The sequence below is a fragment of the Bidens hawaiensis genome, unplaced genomic scaffold (genome assembly GCF_021521415.1).
Source record: "Bidens hawaiensis isolate Kalapana, Puna unplaced genomic scaffold, B.hawaiensis_p1.1 tig00021698_1, whole genome shotgun sequence".
Classification (NCBI taxonomy): domain Eukaryota; kingdom Viridiplantae; phylum Streptophyta; class Magnoliopsida; order Asterales; family Asteraceae; genus Bidens; species Bidens hawaiensis.
In genome coordinates this window covers 359869-381221 of record NW_027493376.1, presented here as the reverse complement: position 1 = coordinate 381221, position 21353 = coordinate 359869, and the positions used below count along the sequence as shown (strand labels likewise).

The window sequence follows — 21353 nt, the reverse complement described above, 5'->3', positions numbered from 1 at the left end:
AAAGGCAAGGCGATTTTTGAGAAGTTCGAAATGAATCGCCGGTAGTAACCAGCTAAGCCCAAAAAGGAACGGATTTCGGTAGGAGTGGACGGTGCAATCCAGTTCTTGATTGCTTCAATTTTGGATGGGTCGACATGAATACCCATCTTGTTTACAACATGACCAAGAAACTGTACTTCATCAGACCAAAACTCACACTTGGAGAGTTTGGCATAGAGTTGTTCGGTTCGAAGCTTTTGCAACACCAACAGAAGATGTTGTTCATGCTCGGCCTTGGTTTTGGAATATACCAGAACGTCATCGATAAACACGATCACGAATTGGTCCAAGAAAGGTCTACACACCCGGTTCATTAGATCCATGAAAACAGCGGGTGCGTTGGTTAAACCGAAGGGCATGACCAAGAATTCAAAATGACCGTAGCGGGTTCGAAAAGCAGTTTTGGGAATATCTTCTTCGCGGATACGCAACTGGTGATAGCCAGAACGGAGATCGATTTTGGAGAAACAAGAGGCACCTTGGAGTTGGTCAAAGAGGTCGTCAATACGCGGGTAAGGGGTACCGGTTCTTAATGGTGAGCTTGTTCAGCTCGCGGTAATCGATACACATGCGAAACGAACCGTCTTTCTTTTTAACGAACAACACCGGAGCACCCCACGGCGAAGAGCTAGGGCGAATGAATCCTTTATCGGTCAACTCTTGAAGTTGACTTGCTAATTCTTGCATTTCAGCGGGTGCAAGTCGATAAGGAGATTTGGCTACGGGGGATGCACCGGGGACAAGATCAACACGAAACTCGACTTCCCGAGCGGGAGGTAAACCAGAAAGATCATCGGGAAAGACTTCATGAAAGTCACGCACGATGGGGATTTCAGAAAGTTTATTCTTTCCTTCATCGGGTTTGACCACATGAGCTAAGAACGCGACACATTTCTTCCGCAAAAGTCTTCGGGCTTCAGAGCATGACATAAGTTTAAGACCGTTAGATGGTTTCTCGCCGTAGATATGAAGATCTTGACCATTTTCCCGAGGAATGCGAATCAACTTCTTGGCGCAGATTACTTCGGCGCGATTTTGCGAGAGCCAGTCCATTCCAATAATCACATCAAAACTTCCAAGAGGCATGGGAATGAGGTCGATTAGAAAATCATGTTCATTAAGGTTAAGCGTGCAATCTTTGATCACGGAGTTTATTAAAATAGTTTCACCATTAGCCAATTCAACTGAAAAGTTTTCGTTTAAGTTTACTCGCGGTCGCGCAAGTTTTTGCTCAAATGCGCGAGAAATAAAACTTCTATCGGCGACAGTATCAAAAAGTATAGATGCATATTGTCCGTTAAGTAAAAATGTACCATTAACCACATCATTATTCGCTTGCGCTTGGTGCGCGGTTATATTAAAAGCTCGTCCGCGCGTCACTTGGTTTGAAATTTGGTTAACCGGGTTAGCTTGGGTAATTTGTACTTGCAGTCTCGGGCACGCGTTCCGGAAATGACTGGGGTCACCGCAGTTATAGTACGACCTGGGTCGTGGATTAGAGTATGTTGGTTGTGGGTTTAGCGGGTAAGTTGGTGGTGTTTGCGCGATTGGGTTGGCGGGAAGGACTCTACAGTTCTCAGCAGTGTGACCAGTACGGCCACATCGGTTACATTGTCGACACGGGACTTGAGTTGGATGGTGAAGTCTACAGGTTGGGCAAAAGGGTTGGTTTCCTGTGTAAGGTCTCTTAGTTGACGGGGCAGGGAGTGCGGGATTGGTTAAGGCATAGTTATGGACTACAGGGGGTGTTGGGTAGGTTAACAGTGGGTTAGGAGCGTATACTGGAGGTTGGTAGGCGGGTTGCTGGACAACGAGCGGGTTGGTAAGCGCGTAGGTTTGATGATTGGGTCTGCGCCTACGCTTGAGGTTGTTACGGTTTGAGGGTTCTGGCTTGGTTTCTGTTGGTTCTGGGACAATCTTGGTGAGTTTGGTCTTTTCGGCTCCCCGCAGGAACAGGGTTCCTGCCCTGACATGGTTGTCGCTGAGCACAGCGGCCAACTCGATGGCGTCAGAGAGGGTTGCTGGGTTCCTGGCCCATACAGAATCTTGAATTTCCATGGGGAGACCCCCAAGAAACTTCTCGATGGCTCGGCGGGAAGGGGTAACTAGGTGCGGGACAAGCAAACTTAGTTCGTGGAAGCGCGTAGCGTACTCGCGCGCTTCGCCACTGTACTGCTTCAAGTTCCAAAATTCCTCCTCAAGGCGCTTTATTTCGTTGGGAGGGCAGAATTCTCGAGTCAAAAGATCCTTGAATTCCTCCCAGAGCATGCTAGAAGCAGCCTCTGCGCCACGCGCATGAGCTACTCCGTTCCACCATGTAAGCGCCCTTGATTCCAGGACACTTGAGGCGTATAAGGTTCGTCGGTCTGGAGGGCATTGGGTATGGAGGAAGGTGTTCTCAATTTTCTCGAGCCATTGGAGCATTACGGTGGCTCCTTCAAGCCCTGTGAATTTCGGAGGGTTACCTGCATTAAAGGACTTAATATTGTATCCGGAGGGGTTGGTATTGTTTTGGTTTAAGGCTTGGGCTATTGCGGCGGCCATTTCCTGGGAACATTGCTGCCTACGTCTGCGCGCGGCCTCTCTCCTCTGATAACGAGCTGATAGCGGAGGCATTCTATAAAAGTTTTAGTTTTTGTTAATATCTAGGTATGGAAAATCGTTTTAGCGCAAAGTATATCTTTGTAAAGCTTGTTTCGCGGAGTTAAATGCTATCAAATTTTGAAGTATGAATTTAAATGCAAACTTAATACAGGTAATGAATTCGAATTGAAAATCGACAATTCATGCATCACCATGACTTTCCGAATTCTCAATTTAAAATATCGAGTAAATGAATATTGGAGATTGACAATTCATGTATCACCATGACTTTTCAAATCTTCAATTTAAAATATCGAGTAAATGAATATTGGAGATTGACAATTCATGTATCACCATGACTTTTCAAATCTTCAATTTAAAATGTACGAGTAAATGAGTATTGGAGATTGACAATTCATGTATCACCATGACTTTTCAAATCTTCAATTTAAAACATAAAGTTAATGGGGATTGAAAATCAACTATTCATGTATCACCATGACTTTTCGGATTTTCAATGCTAAATCCCAACAACAAACGAATATGTAAGTAAAGAAATAAATTGAAATTTAACAATAAAAATCGAAAGATCGCGGATAAAACACGAAATCATGTGCTGCGTATGCGCAAGCATATTTTATAAATATCGAGAAATTAACAATTAGCGCGCAAACATGAGATATTTCTCATGCGCGAAAAGGGACTCTTAGGTATTCTAGGTCGTTACGTCTAACCACCTATCCTAAAGTCACGGAGCTCTGATACCAATCTGTAACACCCCGACCGATGGCGGATTATACATCGGGGCGCCACGTATTGTTTCATTACTCGTGACACTATTTGGGTGTCAATATTTAATAAATACATTTTCATTGCGCACGCGCAGAACACGAATCGTAAAGTAACATAAATCATATCATAACACAAAATATTCAAATAACATAATTTGTCTTGTTACATTTTAATCTAGGTCCAAAGAAAAAGAAAACATCCTACGTGTCCTTGAGATTTCCAAAAGCAGCTACAGCAAACCTGAACATGTGTTAAAATAAAACGTCAACACTTGCGTGTCGGTGAGAAATCAAGTTTAATAGATATAAATAGATAATAACAAACACTGCGCGCAACATGTGCCTAACTGGGGTTTAACATAGGGTGTAATCAGATTGTGATCAAGCCTAAATAGATCATAGCTCATAGTTCAATCCGTGCTCCCAATCGAGCACAAAAACGAATAATCATACGTGCATGTGTAAACAAAACAAGAAAACCGTAAACGATAGGTCTCCCGTGTTCATCTAATGGATCCATGAAAACTTCGGAATAGGCCGAACAAAGCGGTTAATGATTCACACATACAAATAAACAGCCAAGTAAACGTCCATAACACATGGGGTTTTGCGCACATAAATTTCATAAACAAGTTTAAGACTCAAGTTGTACGAACACATGAACATCCCAAAACGTTAAAAATAAAAGGGGATTAAGTACGAGATTACTCACTTGTAAACGGTGCGTTGAAAGATAATGCAAGAACCAACTTTTAAACAAGCACAAGTTAACCTATAAATAAGAGGTTATTGGTTTAACGATTGGTTTTTATGACTTGAATATATGCAGTAAGTGTCGATTTTTGTTAGTTAAACAAATTAAAACTAAATATATATATTTATAATTACCGAGATCTGGGCAGAACAGAAGAGAAGACGGAGGCAAGAGAGTGGTGGCGTTGCTGAGGAAACTACGGCAGAGAGCAAAGGGAGAGAGAGATTTGGGGAGTGTTTAAGTGTAGTGTGTGTAGTGTTAAGAAAATAGCTAAATTTATAGGAAAACCCAAGGGAACACAATCCCTTAAAAAGGGGAAAAGATCTTATCAAATCAAGCAAAAGATATTAAAAAGCATAAGAAAACAAAAGCAAAAGATATCAAAAGATATGCCGGCAGCTGCAGGGGATGGGGAAGGCTGACAGGTTACATATCAAAGCATGGGAGGTGTCAGATAAAGCACTGTTCAAGGCATGCAAAAGAAGATTTCAAAAGATTATGTCAGTCACTTTTTCTGTCAACCAATAGGATTGGTGCGCATGCTGCGCCGAAAGTGGCTTTTCGGACAGATGTCGGAACTGACCTACAGTGCTCAAACAAAAGATAAGATATACAGGCTGACAAAAACTGAAGAAAAGACTTAAGGTCTAGCGCGAGAAGACTCGAGCGCGCGCGAGGGCGAAGGCAGACAGAGAACAATCCTTAGCGCGCCGCGGGAAGAACTATAATCCTTAGCGCGTCGCGGGAAGAACTATAATCCTTAGCGCGCCGCGGGAAGAACTATAATCCTTAGCGCGTCGCGGGAAGAACTACAATTCTTAGCGCGCCGCGGGAAGAACTACCATTCTTAGCGCGCTGCGAGAACATTTCGCCTCGCGTATCGCAGGAACAACTGATCTTCACGCAGGCTTCCTTGTAAGGAGTCTGGCGCGTGGAGCTGCGCAGACATCCTTAGGCGGGAAGAACCAAAGGACAAGCAAAAAGTTAAGAAAAAAAGGTTCAAGGCGTAAGGGTTAAGCAGGGGGGCGGGACGGCGACAAGGGAGAAAAAGGGCGAGATGGCGACAAGAGAGGAAAAGGGCGGGACGGCGACAAGAAAGAGAAAGAGGCGGGACGGCGGAAAGGAATTATTATTATTAGTAAGTAATATAAAAATATATATATATATAAATTATTTAATGTTAAATTTACAAAGATTAATAATCAAATTTTAAATCATAAAAAGAATCGGATTCGAAAACGGGTACCTGGATCGGGTCGGATTTGGGCAGATGTGACATCTCGTATCCTAACAAGATACTACAACTTGTTTTAAAAAATGTCGAACCTTTGACACTTATTAATTCATGTTACATATTGTTTTCAATCAAATTAATAAATGCTATAAAATGTTTGTCAATCCAAGTGTACAAGGAATTGTTGCTTCTTGGTTACATCAGCATATCTCATTCAATCTAAGAGCTTCACATACAATTTGGAATGAAGGAAAGAAACACGTGGCTTCAAGACAAGACAAAGTAGGAGTTGGCTTAAGGGTTCTGGGATAGGGGCCTCAAGACGGAATGTTACCTCAACAGACAACGATTTGAAAACTTAACAACTTAAATGGTGATAACAGCTGCCAAATTTTGATAACATCTGGCAAATTTTGCTAGGATCCCTGTAGGGATCTTCGCCGAGATCTTGATTACTAACGGTTTATTATATGACTCGGGATCCTTTACATGATCCTACTTACTAACGATTTATTTTGATATTTGCCTTTGATTTATTCTTGCGGTTGAATATTGATGACTTAATTCTCGTTAAAGGCTTACTAAATAAGTAAAGAAAAACGTGTGGGAAGAGTTATAACGGATAGGAGTGCTGACCAAGTAAAGCTCCGGGATCCTCGGAGTCAGTTATTTCTATTTACTAATTATACTTGCAGGTTACTCCTTGAGGTTTATAATGCAACGACTAGTGGATTGGTCAGCCCAAAGAATTGAACTTTCAGTCAAATAGCAAGTGAAAACTTAAAGAAAACTTCTATAACAGCTAGGAGTGGTGAACACGCCAAAAAACCGGATTTATTGTGATATTAGTTAGGTTATATTCATATATAATGAGACTGAAACTATGAATAAGACACATTCAATTACCACACAACACTTTCACTCTTTTTACTTTAACTCCTCCCCGAAATCAGTTCTCAATTTTTATTACACCATTTTCATTATTAATAAATTGAGGCAAGAGGTAGTTTCCCCCCTCGAGATATTTTTTCGAGGATCCTCACCAGAATCTAAGGTTTTTTCTCGCTACATCGTTGTGTCACCCTTTACTTTTACCGCATCTATTCATCATATTATTGAAGAACACACTACATCACTTAACGAATTTGTTCAATTATTGTTTCGACAATTTTTGACCAAAACAAGTGTTAAGAATGCCTTCCTACATGGAGAATTAGAAGAATAAGTTTACATGGAAGCTCCACCGGGTTCACAAATAATTTCAAGGCAAATAAAGTATGTCGGCTAAAAAAATCTCTTTACGGTCTCAAATAATCCCCTCGAGCATGGTTTTGGCAGATTAACCATAGCAATGAAGAAATATGGATACCAACAATGCAACTCCGATCATACACCGTTCCTTAAACATAGAGGTAAACTTGTGTCTTGTTTAATTATATATGTTGATGACATGATCATTACATGTAATGATGTAGAATAATTGAGAAAGTTGAAGGCAAACCTATTCACAAAATTTGAAATGAAGGATTTGGGAAGACTTAAGTACTTTTTTGGAATAGAGGTACTACGATCCAAACGAGGAATCTTTATATGCCAAAAGAAATATATACTTTACCTTCTGGCCGAAACGGGAACAGTTGACTGCAAGCCTGCCGACACACCAATGAAGGTGAATCATAAACTTCGTATGGAAGAAGAAGCCGAGTTTACAAACAAAGAAAGATATCTACGCCTGGTAGGTAAACTAATATACCTATCACATACTCGTCGAGATATTACATATGCAGTGGTAGTGATTAGCAGTTTATGCTCCAACTTCAAGTTAACCACATGGAGGCAGTAATGGGGATCATCATATATCTCAAAGGGACTATTGGTCATGTAGTTCTCTTTAAGCAAAACAAACATATGAAGATCCAGCTATATAGTGATGCAGACTGGACAGGTGATCAAACAAAACAAACATACGAAGATCTACATCAGGATTCTTCACTCTGGTTGATGGAAACTTGGTTACATGGAGAAGCAAAAAAACAGAATTGCTTTATCTTGTGCCGAAGCTAAATTCAGAGGTATTGCACGAGGCCTAGCAGAAGTCATATGGATCCACAAACTTTTGACTGAGATCGGGTTTCCTCCAACCAATGCAAGCAGGATTATATGTGATAAAAAAGCCGCAATACAAATTTCAAAAAATTCTGTCCAACACGGTCGTATAAAAAACATAGAGTTTGACTGACATTATAGAGTTACCGTTCGTCCGATCTGAAGACCAGTTAGCAGATGTTTTACAAAGGTTGTCAATGAGAGAATATTTAACGACTGTATTAGCAAGTTGAGCATTGAAGACCTGACTACTCAACTTGAGAAAGGGCGGGGGGGGGGGGGGGGGGTTTCAGAAAATAAAATACAAAATAATAAAAGATATTCAAGAACATCATATATATCCATTATTAGAAGATTACATCAACATGACATCAAAGTTCAAGACCAATGCATAACAACAATCGAGCAATCAACCTATTTTATTATTATTTGTATGTTTGAGCTAATAAAGATTTTTATGTTGTTTATTTTCCTATGTACAAGATAACAAAAAAAAAGATATGCAATTCTTCGTATTTTAATTTTAATCATTATTTAATTGTGTAACATGAAGTACCTTGGTAAACATGTGATATATAGTAATGCAATTAACGTGTTAGATTGTAAATGCTAAAGCCTCAACAATCAATTTTGTAATTACTTTCTATTCAAAGATAATTTTAAAAGATAAGATGTCCACCATGTTGTCAAATTCCCTCATACAGGTTGCCACTTCTATAGAATCAACATATCCGGTGACAATTAGTTTGCCCATTTCTTTATGAGCGGAAACAAATTCAACTCCCACAATACTAGATATTGCCTCATGTATTTTGTCGATTTCCTTTTCACTATTAAAGTTAACTCCCACCTCAATTATCTGAAATGTACAAAGAAAAACAAAAATAAAACCAAAGGGTAAGAAAAACCACTTATATATTTTGAAGTTTATATATCTAGTTGATTCATAGAAACCAATAGATTTTTATAAAGAAATGTGTATAATAAATAACCTAAATAATAGTTTATACTTATTTTAATAGAAATTTTGTATTTTTGAAATAATACTCAAGAAAGCTAAATCATCATACTAAGTGATAGGATCAAACTCAAGAATAATACGTACTTTGTAATATGTGTATTTGAAATCTCTCCACTCCATAAAGTGCATTGACTGATGAGTTTTTCTCCATCTATGTGAATCTGCGATTTTGTTACAACATTAGTAGGATTGGCAAAGGTTGGGTAGGGTCGGTCAGAACGGGTCACAGATTAAAACGGGTTAGAGTCCTAACGGGTTAGGGTCGAAACACATCAAATAAAAAAAAGGTTGTTTTGGGTCGGTTCGGAAAGGGTCTAGCTAAGTTGGAACGGATCAGAGTCAAAACGGGTTCGGAGCAAAAGGGACCAGGTCGGAATGGTTTTCGGGTCAGGACGGATTTGGGCTGTAACAAGTTTCTATCGGAACAAGTTTCTGGGCAAAACGAGTTTCAGGTAAGAATGGGTTTCCGATCGTAACAAGATTCTGTTCGGAACGGGTGCGGAAACTCGTGCCGGACCGAAACACGTTCCAATCAGAAACCTGTCCCGTACCAAAACTCGATTCGGTCAGAAATCCAATTAAACTCGTTCCGATCCGAAATTCGTCCCGTGCTAAAACCAGCCTCGACCAGAAACCCGTCCTGTGCAGAAACTTGTGTCTGCCCAAAACCCGAACTGAACCTGTTCCGATCCAAAACGTGTGCCGGCCTGAAACCGGTTATGAACCGAAACCCCATCTAACCGACCCCGTTCCGAAACTCGTCTTGGCTCGAACCCCGTCTCGGCCCGAAATATGTCCTGATAAAAAACAAACCCAACCCGATCCGAAACATGTTTTGCGCTGAAACTCGTCTTGTGTGGAAACCCGTGCTAGCCCAAACCCATTCTGATCCCTATCCCATTTCTTTAAGACACCAACCTACATCGATCCATTTCTTTAAATTTGTCGGCCTGCTTTGACCCAAAAATAATTGGGATATTAGTTTTTAATACTCTCAACATTCACCCGTTGGTAGATAACACTCTCAACTTACACTTTGTCTCCCATCACTCCCAACTTTCACCCCATTTGTTTTTATCACTCCCACATTAACTGAAGGCTAACGCCGTTAGTGGAGACACTTACGCGTTTTTTTTAAAGTCAGATGAGATGTCATGAATGCTTGGAAATTAACTTTTGCTTCATTTTTTTAATCTTTATAAGCCTATCATCTTCTCCACCCTCCAACCTCCCTCCACAACCACCACTTCCAGACATCACCACCACCGCCACCACTTCTCCGGCCGCCATCCTTATCTACCAATACCTCCATTTATGCACTCTCCTCTGCTTAAATTGAAGTTCGGTTGCTCTCCTCCATTCAAATTGAAGAAGGTACAAGCACAATACTCTCATCAACCATCCAATTAGTTGTCTCCCTGTTGAAACTCGATAATGGGAAAGAGCAGGTGGTAGCACTTGGTTTTAGTCGCCACACTCGATTTCCTGGCAAGCATCGTGGGTGGCAACCTGTGGTTTTAGTCGAAAAATGGCGTTGACATCCCACGGTACTGTAATAACCAGTGGTGGGTCTTGGTGTGTCTGGATGAACAATTACGGTTTTGCTACCACACGTTTCTCCGACAATGTAACGACAACGACAATGGCGATTCCAAGTTCAGATCACGTTAGAATGGCAATGGCAGACGGTGGTAAGTGTTGTGGTTAAGGGCGGTCTTTGGTAAACAAGACGACCTGGGTGTTTTTGTTAGATCCGCCGACATATGAGCTTTTTCGGCCGAATACAAGCAAACATGACACCTCATCTGACTTAATTAAAAAAATAAAAATAAAAGCCACGTCAGCGTCTAACGGTGTTAGCCTTTAGTACTTAACAAGAGATTGATAAAAACAAATAGGGTGAAAGTTGGGAGTGGTGGGAGACAAACTGAAAGTTGGAAGTCTTATCTACCAACAGGCGAAAGTGAGAAGTATTAAAAACCAATATCCCAATATAATTAGAAGTGTAATTTCAACCGACCCATTCTAACCCTTTTAGTTAATATGTCTTACCTAAACCAACCCATATAATTTTTATATCAACCTAGACTAACCCATTTGAATGGCTTTGGATCAAGATCGATTTAATATCAACTAAAATCATCCATAAACAACTAAATAAAAAACATACCTGTATAGAGAATGTTATCACCAAAGAATTTCTTTAACCAATACGAGCTCTCGAGACCAAACACATCATGGCGACATAAATAGTAACAACTCGAGGTCACCTCGAATTCAGACAGATCTCCTCCAGTTACTTCTTCCGCTTTCATCATAGAGTTATAATTCCCACACTTCTCTTCTTTCTTTACTTCACTATCCATATACACAATGCTAGCACCACACCCACCTACTATTATGGTTCCTTCCTCGGCAAATATATCCACACTGACTTCCTCACCAACATCTAATATGCTACCAATCGGCCAATAGCTTAACCACACGACATCTTCATCGACTCTTGGTTTGCAATACACCATTGGGTTGTATACCCAAGTAACACCCTTGCTTTTATTGCTAATTTTGATCCACAAATTCCACGCGTCATTATCCTTAGAACCTGATGATTTGTATAAGCAACTTACACTTAATCCTTGGATCCTGTTTTTCTCATAATGACACGGCACAAGAAAGAATAAGAAATCAGATGATGATATGTATTCATATGTCATCAGGATTTGATCCTTTATTCCTTTTAGATAGGTACTCATTATACCATATTCATACAACATCTACAGCACATAAAATTCAGTTAATTAGTTACATATGAAATTATTTGCATGCATTAATTGAAAGAAATTAATAGAGGGATAACCTGGGTATGCCAAATATTTCCTTTTGTAATATCATCACCAATCAGATCCACTTTACGATCTTCATACGCTTTGAGCCATCGCAAGTGACCCAGATCTGCTTCTTTAATCTTTTTTATGGGCACTAATCTAAAAAGACCTTGAATTTCGGTCAGTTTGAACCAACATTCATAAGAAAACTCCCGCAGAGTGAAACGACCTGATTCGAATGTTACTCTCTCCGGTGATGTGCACCAATCTATATACAACTCATCTAGCGTACTCGGGATACATGGGAGATACTTCAGGTTTGAGCAAGAATACAAGCTGAGTATGCGAAGCATTTTAAGGTCAATGTTGTTGGGTATGTACTCAAATGGATTGGCTGCCAAATGTAGGTCAAAGGAAGACTGAGCATGGAACGCCACACAAACATCATTATTGCTAAATCTGAGGTTGCAGTTAGAGAGATCCAACCACGTTAATGATTGTGGTAAGGAAAACAATGGCTGTTTTGGAAGCATCGTTATTCCCGGTTGATTTACATACTCCCACAATTTAGTGCACTCTGTCAAACCCAACCTAGACAAACACTCAAGATCTCCTATGGATTTACAAAGAGAAGTGAGACTGCTACAATTCCAGAGCTCCAAGATGTTTAGTCTAGGGAGTCGGTAAAGATTGCAAATTCTAACAAGCTTGTCACAGCCCTTAAGATTTAGTATCTTAAGTGAATTAAGAACCTATACCAAGAATAACATGTTTAGATTATGATTGTGCATTTCAATTGAAAATAATCTAAACCACAGACAATAGAAGGTCAAGTAATAAACAGAAGATTGAATTCCTTTTACCGTCGGAACTTCAAACACTTCCATTTGTCCGTATCTCATATCTATAGCCACCAAGCTGCTAACCAATAACCCAGAGGTCATTGTTTTCAAAGGACATCCATGCCAACACAACCATATCAACTCAGGAAACTTCTCAAAGGAACCAATGAGTTTCACATACTTGAGGTGCAGTAATTTTAGTTTGTCCATATTTTCAAACGAACTTGTTTTAAGGGCTATTGCCTGCATATTTTGAACGAAGAAAATTAATTAGAAAGCCTCATATCTAACTCTAAATGCGCGTCAACTTAATGTAAATTCTGTTGAAACAAATGAAATATTGAAACAAATGAAGAACATGGGGAATTTTCCATGACCACATGCATTGGGTTTTGGAGAGACTTCTCGAAAACCCATCGTTATCTCCATTTTTATTGCAATTTACCATCTGATGAGCTAGAAATGCTAAAAGCCACTAGTTTTGATTACTTTATTAAACAAGATTTCATGAATTGTAAAAACTACTCAAAATTTAGTGGTTTGGCTTTTATGGCTCAAAATTATAATGGAAGAAAACAAGAAACATGGATACTTGATTGCATGGCCACCGATACTGTGAGTTACAATTTATCAGATTTCACTATGTTGACCAAGCCTACAAAATCATATATACAAGAGAAAAATGAAGAAATAATGAATGTGAAAAAACGGGGGAACAATTGAACTTTCTCCAACGCTCAAACTTTCTAATTGTCTTTGCGTTCTCTCAGTGTCACATAAAATCCTATCAATAAGACATGTAACAAAAGAGTTAAATTGTTTAGTCCTCATGCAACCCACATTTTGTGTTTTACAGGATATTAGGATGGGAGCGATCATTGGGTGTGGCAATGAAAGACAAGGGTTGTATTACGTGGATGAGGTGACTCAAAGTGACACCGTAATGCTTTCTCATGGCCGGAACAATAGAACGTGAAGCCTGTCTATGGCATAGAAGATTGGAGCATCTATCTACGAGTTATTTACATAGTCTATTTCCTAATTCATTTCCTTCCAATTGTAAGACACATTCTGAGACTTGTGTGTTAGCAAAAAGTCATCGAAAAACCTTTAACCGAATAACACAAGGGTAAACCTTTTTCATTAATCCACTCGAATGTATGGGCCAATCATTGGGGCCCAAAACCTACGTTTTTTCGTGATATTTGTGGATTATTATACACGAATGACGTGGGTATACCTGTTAAAGAATAAATCTGAAGTCTCTCAAAAATTCAAGATTTTTTACACCAAGATTCAAACTCAATTTCAAAAAATCATTAAAATTTTTCGTTGGATAATGGAGGGGAATTTGTTAACACCGATATGAAACACTTTTTCCAAACCAAAGGCATAATTCATCAAACCACTTACACTCATACTCCCGAACAAAACGGTGTCGCGAAACGAAGGAACCGCATACTGTTAGAAATAACCAAGGCCCTTCTAACCTCGAACGAAAGGTTTTTTTTTGCCAGAAGCCCTTGTTACGGCCACTTATCTTATTAACTGTATTCAAACTCAAATCCTAAAAACAAAAACCCCGTTACAAGTTCTTTCGGAAACCAGAAAAACCACCCTCCATTCTTACACTTGAACCCCCAAATTTTTGGATGCACCGTTTTCGTCCACATACCTAAGTCGAACAGAACTAAACCAATGTTATAAAAGTAGGTCTCCAAGACCGAGTACTCCCTAAGTAATTGCTACAAGTTATGCCACCAAAGTTTTAACTCCGACTAGTTACCAAGAATCAGTAAAATGTGGTCTACCTCGACCAGAATAAAATCTAGTCGGTCAACTTGGGCGGATTTTGACTTAAAAAAATAAAACATAATTCATATTTCTATAATATTAGAAAAAAAAAATATAACTTTTTTTAGTTGATGATTAACAAATTTTAGAATTATATAGTATTTAAAAATGTATTTATCTTATTTATATTGATAATTACTTATTTTATTATAAATATTAGTGTACTTATCATATTTGACATGTATATAATATATAAAAATTAATTTTCTTTATATTTACCATTTCTTCCGAGTACTCTGACTACACCCAACTCCTCATTCGGCCGCCTAGGTTTCGCCTAGCGACTTTTCCAACCTTGAACTAAACTCATCCATGTGTTAAAAAATGTGTCTTTGTTGGGTATGGAATAAACCCAAAGGGATATCGATGCTACAATCCAAAAACTCGGCACATTTTCACCATTATGAACTGCGATTTTTTTTAAACCGAGGCATCACAATGGTCAAGGGGAGAGATAATGTCTTGACACATTAAGTTGGTTAAGATATATGACATATGAAGAAGGGATAGGCCACCAAAATGAGTCCCATCCCTCCACACGTACATAAGACCCGGATATCAGTGTCACCCAAGAAACTGCTCCCAACCTGATATCCGAGGTAAGTAATACTCCACCTGATCCTATTACTCTACTTGATCTTGTTGAAATCCTTGAAAAATTACTAACGAAACAATATAACAAGATGATAGTACAGGAACAAGAAAATTCTCCAATACAAGAAGACACAACAGGAAGATACGAGTTTCCAAGTAGATCAACTCGGGGAGTCCCACCTAAAAGATACTCTCCAGAAAAGGTGTCTCGGGGAAATAGATATCCTATAGCTAACATAGCCAACGAAAATTTATCCATGGAGGCCAAGGCTTTCTCCTTGTCTTTGTATGCTAAGGAAATCCCTACAACTACAAAACAAGCCTTGAAATCAAAGCATTGGAAAGATGCAATGGAAGATGAGATGAGAGCTTTGATAAAAAAACAACACATGGGAAAAATGTGTCTTGCCATAAGGGAAGAAAGTAGTTGGGTGTCATTGGGTCTATACAGTTAAATACAAACCCAATGGTACAATTGAAAGATACAAAGCTAGGTTGGTAACTAAAAGGTTACACTTAAACGTACGAGATTGATTACTGAGAAACTTTTTCTCTGGTCGCAAAGATATATACAATCAGAGTTTTTTTTTTCGTCGCTGCGAATAAAGAATGGCCACTTCACCAGTTTGATGTAAAAAATGCTTTCTTACATGGAGAGCTAAAAGAAGAAGTTTATATGGAAGCTTCACATGGATTCACAAATAACTTTGAAGAAAGAGAAGCATGTGTCTAAAAAAAATCCCTTTACGGCTTAAAACTGTCCCCTAGAGCATGTTTTAGCAGGTTCACCTTAGCCATGAATAACTATAGATTCAAGAAAAGTAACACTGATCATACACTGTTTCTCAAAGATAGAAACGACCTCATAACCTGTCTAATAATTTACGTCGATGATGTGATTATTACAGGTAATGACCATGAAGAAATGGCTAGACTAAAAAAATAAAACTTGTTTACAGAGTTTGAAATGAAATACCTAGGGAGGCTTAAATTCTTTCTTGGAATTGAAGTTCTAAGATCGAAATGGGGAATCTTCATGTTCAAAAGAAGTATGTTCTCGACTTACTAGCAGAAGTTGGTATGATCGATTGCAAACCAGCAGATACTCCTATATATGGTTGTGAATCAAAAGCTTTATATGGAAGAAAACGCAGAGAGCAAACGAACAAAGGAAGATACCGATGATCGGTAGGAAAACTGATATATCTCTCACACACCCGAACCGATATAGCATAGGTTGTAGGAGTGGTAAGTCAGTTTATGCATAAACCCCAAAGTGCTCATATGGAAGCAGTCTTAAGAATTTTAAGATATCTCAAAGGGACGGTTGGCCATGGAGTCTTGTTCAAACCTAATGGGCATCTAGAAACTCAGTTGTACACCGATGCAGATTGGACAGGAGATAAGGGCAATCAAAGGTATCATGATACTTTACCTTAGTTGGTAGAAATCTCGTTACTTGGAGAAGCAAAAAAAAAAAGGTGGTGGCTCTTTTAAACGCTGAAGCTGAATTTAGAGGTATAAACAAGGGGTTAATTTAAGCAGCCATCCAAATATCAGAAAACCGAGTACAACACGATCGAACGAAGCACATAGAAGTGGATCGAAACTTCATTAAAGAAAATTTTGAAGCAAAAAATCATCGCACTACCATTTGTTCGGTCATAAGACCAACTTGCTGGTGTTTTAACAAAATCCGTTAGTGAAGGAATCCTACACAAGTGTCTAGACAAGTTGAATTTTGGAAATCCCACAATTTAAGGGGGGCGTGTTGAAACAAATTAAATATTGAAATACATAAAATATTTATTAAAAGGATTCATGGGATCAAGAAGGCACAAGTGCGGAAGATGGAGGTAGCAGAAATGAGAATGCTACGTTGGATGTGTGGGCACACAAGGCTAGACAGAATAAGAAACGTTGTGCTTCGCGAGAGATTAGGGGTGGCGAACATAGCAGACAAGATAAGAGAGTGGAGATTGAGATGGTTTGGACATGTAAAGAGAAGACAGACGACGAATCCTGTTAGATCCGTAGAAAACATTACTATAGAGGGGAGGAGGGGTAGAGGACGACCGAAATTGACTTGGGATGAGAGGATTAGGCATGATTTGATAGACCTAAACCTCTCCGAGGACATGGTTGAGGATAGGAATTCGTGGAGAAGTAGAATTAAAGTTAAGGATTTTTAGAGAGAATTGAATACCTTAGGGCTTAGACTTAACTTATTTAGGTCACATACCATAATGGTATTTCCCTTACATATTTTATTATTATTATTATTATTAGCTTTTATATTGCGGTTAAACTGTGACCTTATTATTAATATTATTATAATTAGTAGTAGTTTTTTATATAACTGTTAAACTTTGATTTCCTTTTTTTGCTTCATACACATGTTCTTAGAGCCGAGGGTCTCTCTGGAAGCCACCTCTTTATTCCTTTGGATAGAGGTACGGTGTGCCTACATCCCACCCTCCCCAGACCCTACCTATAGCTCTGCTGTCTGTGGGATTTTACTGGGTATGATTGATTGATTGATTGATTCATGGGATCAACAAGATTGGCTCTTATTTATATCATATCCCATGTTTATAGGGTCAAAGATTTGGTTTCCATTGCTCCAAGAATTATTGACATTGTACAATAGTTTAACTGGAGGTTTCTTTTCTCTTGTAATCTCATGTAATACAATTTTCCTTTTAATACAATTTTCTTTTCAATTATCTCTTGATAAGGAATTCCCCAACATAAAAATTCCTATAAGTTAGGTTGCAAATGGCAATCCCAACAATTACTTAGTATGAAAATTGGGATCTCATGAGCATTATATTTAGTAATAGTGAAGACATTAGTTCATTTTGGTGTCGTTCATACAGTAGAAATGTAAAAGAATACTAGTGTGACTCTCTACTCATAAATTATTTTCGCCACCGATATTGATTAGAATATAATTTGAAAAACGGTTGTTCCATTGCTATTAGTTCAAGATTACTTTGGAAACCAAAAAGATGGTGTTATTATGGGATATTGTATTTGTACTACCCATTTTTAAAAGAAGACTAACGTATTTTTAATACGTATTTGAAATTTAATTCGGTATATATTTTCTGTTATGTGGCCTGACCCTTCTTGTACTGATGTATGTCAATAACAGTCATGTAACTCGTTTTTAAAGAGTTCTAGAGCATAGACAATTACAGAATAACGGCAGATAGACGGGCAACAAGCTGCGCTGCTACCCCCTTCTGAATAGCAAACCCTACCCTACTAAACACAACGTTCCCCTTAGCATGAACGGAGTTACTACTGACCACCTGCTGAACCCGCTTAAGGAACTGAACCACGTCATGGCCGAGAGCGCCAAAGGTGTCAAAAGCAAACGGTACGAACACATGCTGATTCTCAAGGCAAGCTTTCTCGTGCTTAGCTACTTTACCCGCCTCTGCCTTGTTTATCGCATGACCCACGTCCCGTAGCCCAACGAGGGGGGACACACCCGTCAAATCAACGCAGGCGTGCTTACCTTCTTCCCATCTAAAAACAAGAATGTCAGCGGGTCGTAGGGTTGATCTCCCATCTAAAGGGTCGGTCAAGAAGTTCATCGGACGTCTTAAGGACGTCGTAAAGCACATCTCGAACTAGATCATGTCGATATTTAAAGCCCGGTAATTCTTTGCAATGGACTGCATGCTCCCCAAAAGAATCCAAACAAGCCTTCCGACATACGGGACACGGGTCATCAACCGCGAAAAGGGGTACCATCAGCCGGACTGTATGTCGAGCGATAGACCTTCTATTGTATCTGAACCCTAATGCAAAAAGACATCAAATTAGAGAATGCTAGGTTGTGAATGAGAAAAAGCCTTAAAGATACATATAATAAGTATCTTACATATCCTTTCCTTAGCACACGATATGATTCAGCATCATGCCAGACTCTGCTACGTTTTGTTAGATCTTTAGATTCTTCAGAAACTACATTTCTTGCCATTTCTTGAAGAAGTTGATGCATCATCAATCTGCCATTAGGTAAAACGGTAACAAAGCATCTGCTAATGAGGGTCAAGATCCCAGATCTAGCTTATAATTCATCCTCGAATATCCTTTCCACGTGCCTTGCATATTCACCAACACAGAAACAAGCAATATGTAAGAGCAACTCCTTCTCACTACGATGCGGTAGAGAGTCAAAGCTCTTTCGTAGTACACCTTGAATTTTAAAATGGATATTTCCGTTTAATGAGTTCAGTGAATTCATTCTACTTCTCCAAATTCCTATCATGTTATTTTTTGTCATTGGGTCTTCATCATTAATAAATAGAGAAGAACCTAATACTTTAAGAGCCAACGGATTTCCTCCACAATATTGTGCTAGTTGTACCGCAAGTTCCTTGAATTCTTTCATAGGGGTTTTGGATTGAAAGGCATAGAAGCTTAAGAGCTCTAATGATTCAAGATCATTCAACAATTTAATTTTGTGCATCCAACATCTCCGGCATATGGAAGCAAGCCTTGCATTTATATCAAGATACCTTGTTGTGATTATGATCTTGCTTTGTGTAGGAAACGCCTTTTTTCCAAGCAAGGCACTTACTTGTTCGTGTTGATCAATGTCATCTAGAACAATAAGCATCCTTTTCATTCGTAAGATCTCTTCAATCTTCTGTGTCCCCTCCGAAACACTAGATATTCTTATTTTCTTTCCACCCAAAACATCTTTGAGAAGTTGTTTTTGTAGCTCAAGCAATCCATCAGGTTGCTTTCCAGCCACTTCAATAAAACTACTGCTTTCAAAATGTTGTTTGTTTAAATTATAAATTTGCTGAGCAAGTGTTGTCTTGCCACTGCCTCCCATGCCACATATTGCTATAGCACTATATTGCTCATTTTTCATGAAAGAATTGATGGCTTCAACTCGAGCCTCCATTCCAGTTAAATGGGCTGGAGTACTCAGTTGTTTCAAATCTAGCTTACACTTAACTGTCTCAACCACTTCTGTGATAAAGCTTAACTCGGATCTTGAACTAAAGAAAACGGAAAAATAGCTCATTCAGAGAATGACATATCAACTCTTAGGAACTTAATTGTTCTGTTATAATGCACATAATAAATATGTTGTAGTAATTGTAGTATTATACCTACAGTTATTTAAAAAGCACCAAAGTTCCGTAAAGGAAGTGTAGTAGTGTATGCAAATGAAAATGTATCTACAATCTGATTTTTAAGTCCCATTTTTTTTGTATAAATAGGTAGAATTAATAAAGTTATTTCTCCCAATTAAATTAATAAAAAGTTGCAATATTAGATATGTAAGTAGCTAGACAAGGTTTATCCAAGGGTGCTACTAAATGTACCCCCCATTACATCATTTTTACTAAATATACGTCCCCTTGAACTTTTTACATCAATTATTATTACATCTTAACATTATTTATATACATATTAGTCTAATAGTCCCTACAACATTTTTTTCACTTAATAGTCTCTACTAAAAACTATCAAGTATTACTATTACTATTAATTATTTTTTTAGTATTAATACCCTATATATTTATAATATCTTTTTTTTGAATTTTAATTGTATATATATTTATAATATCCTTAGTTTACCTCTTTATCTTTTACAAAATAAACCCGAAACCCTAAATCCGAAACCCTAAACCTTAAACCTTCAACCCGAAACCCGAAATATAAAAAGAAAGCGCAACTTGTAAAAAAAAATAATCTGAAATCCTTAATTTTGTGCTAATTTGTTAATTATATAATTTCAAAGGGTAATATGAAAATTGATTTTTCCAGGGGGTATGACAAGCAACATGAGGGGTACGTTTAGCCTGACCCTTTATCCAATTGCAATGAGGTAAATAGAGTGACTCCAAAGGTGTTACTTTTATATATATTAGGCAATGTTTATAATTTGGTATGAAGTTTTTAAAGACTACTCAGTTCATTTTCTTCAGACTGATACTTCAGGTTTTCAAATTCCAAAAAATATATAAGATTAAAACAACAAAATCAACTGAATTTGAGACTCCAAAGCAGTAATCGAAGCAATTAACGTTAAAGCATTAATCAATAAAATAGTTTATAAAGGCTTGAACCGTAAACGTATATAGATAGAAAACATATATACCCCGAAAGTTCCAAGCCAGGTAAATTAGCAACTTTTATTAGTGATGACTTCCACCGTCTCACGTTAACCTCTGTCCATTTTGATCGTGACGGTTTCTTTGAGCTCCTTATATTACTTTTTGACCAACCCCTAGGAGATGCCCCGGGTGGTGATGCGTTTGTCCCCGAGTCTGACAACACTGGGTTGGGCGCCAATGTTAAACAATGTTTGTGGAAAGTTACGGACGGGCATTTCACTGCTGCGGTCAACGTATTATGCTCTTCAGGGGTTGAACCTTTCGGTAAGGATACTTTGAACGCTATGTTGTCTAAGCATCCCATCATGGCACCTCCGATTATGCCTGTTTCCTTGCTTTCTGAGTCTCCCCTTGTCGTGGACGTTGATAGTGTGCTTGGGTGCATTAAATCTTTCCCTAAATGGACTTCGTGTGGGCGGGACGGTTTGCGAGCCCAACACATTTTAGATGCATTGTGCGGAGAGGGGTCTCCGATTGCGGATGGTTTGCTCAAGGATATCTCTATGGTGGTTAATTTATTTTTGGGGGGAAGGTGTCCTAAGGTGTTAGCAGAGTTTG

The 21353-nt window shown here is 38.6% G+C and overlaps 2 protein-coding genes across 2 annotated transcripts; both read right to left on the bottom strand.

Moving 5' to 3' along the window:
• Positions 1–8150: 8150 nt before the first annotated feature.
• LOC143564055 (uncharacterized) lies at positions 8151–12338 on the bottom strand. The gene is made up of 5 exons (XM_077051446.1): positions 12217–12338; positions 11386–12105; positions 10699–11302; positions 8613–8689; positions 8151–8366 (listed from the first exon to the last, which is right to left on the bottom strand). Exons 1-5 carry the CDS (start codon positions 12295–12297, stop codon positions 8151–8153), a joined length of 1698 nt encoding a protein of 565 aa, XP_076907561.1. The 5' UTR covers positions 12298–12338.
• Positions 12339–18407: 6069 nt separating this feature from the next.
• Positions 18408–19573, bottom strand: LOC143564054 (disease resistance protein RUN1-like). Its single transcript, XM_077051445.1, has 3 exons — positions 18762–19573; positions 18539–18665; positions 18408–18455 (listed from the first exon to the last, which is right to left on the bottom strand). Exons 1-3 carry the CDS (start codon positions 19571–19573, stop codon positions 18408–18410), a joined length of 987 nt encoding a protein of 328 aa, XP_076907560.1.
• Between the last annotated feature and the right edge of the window lie 1780 nt (positions 19574–21353).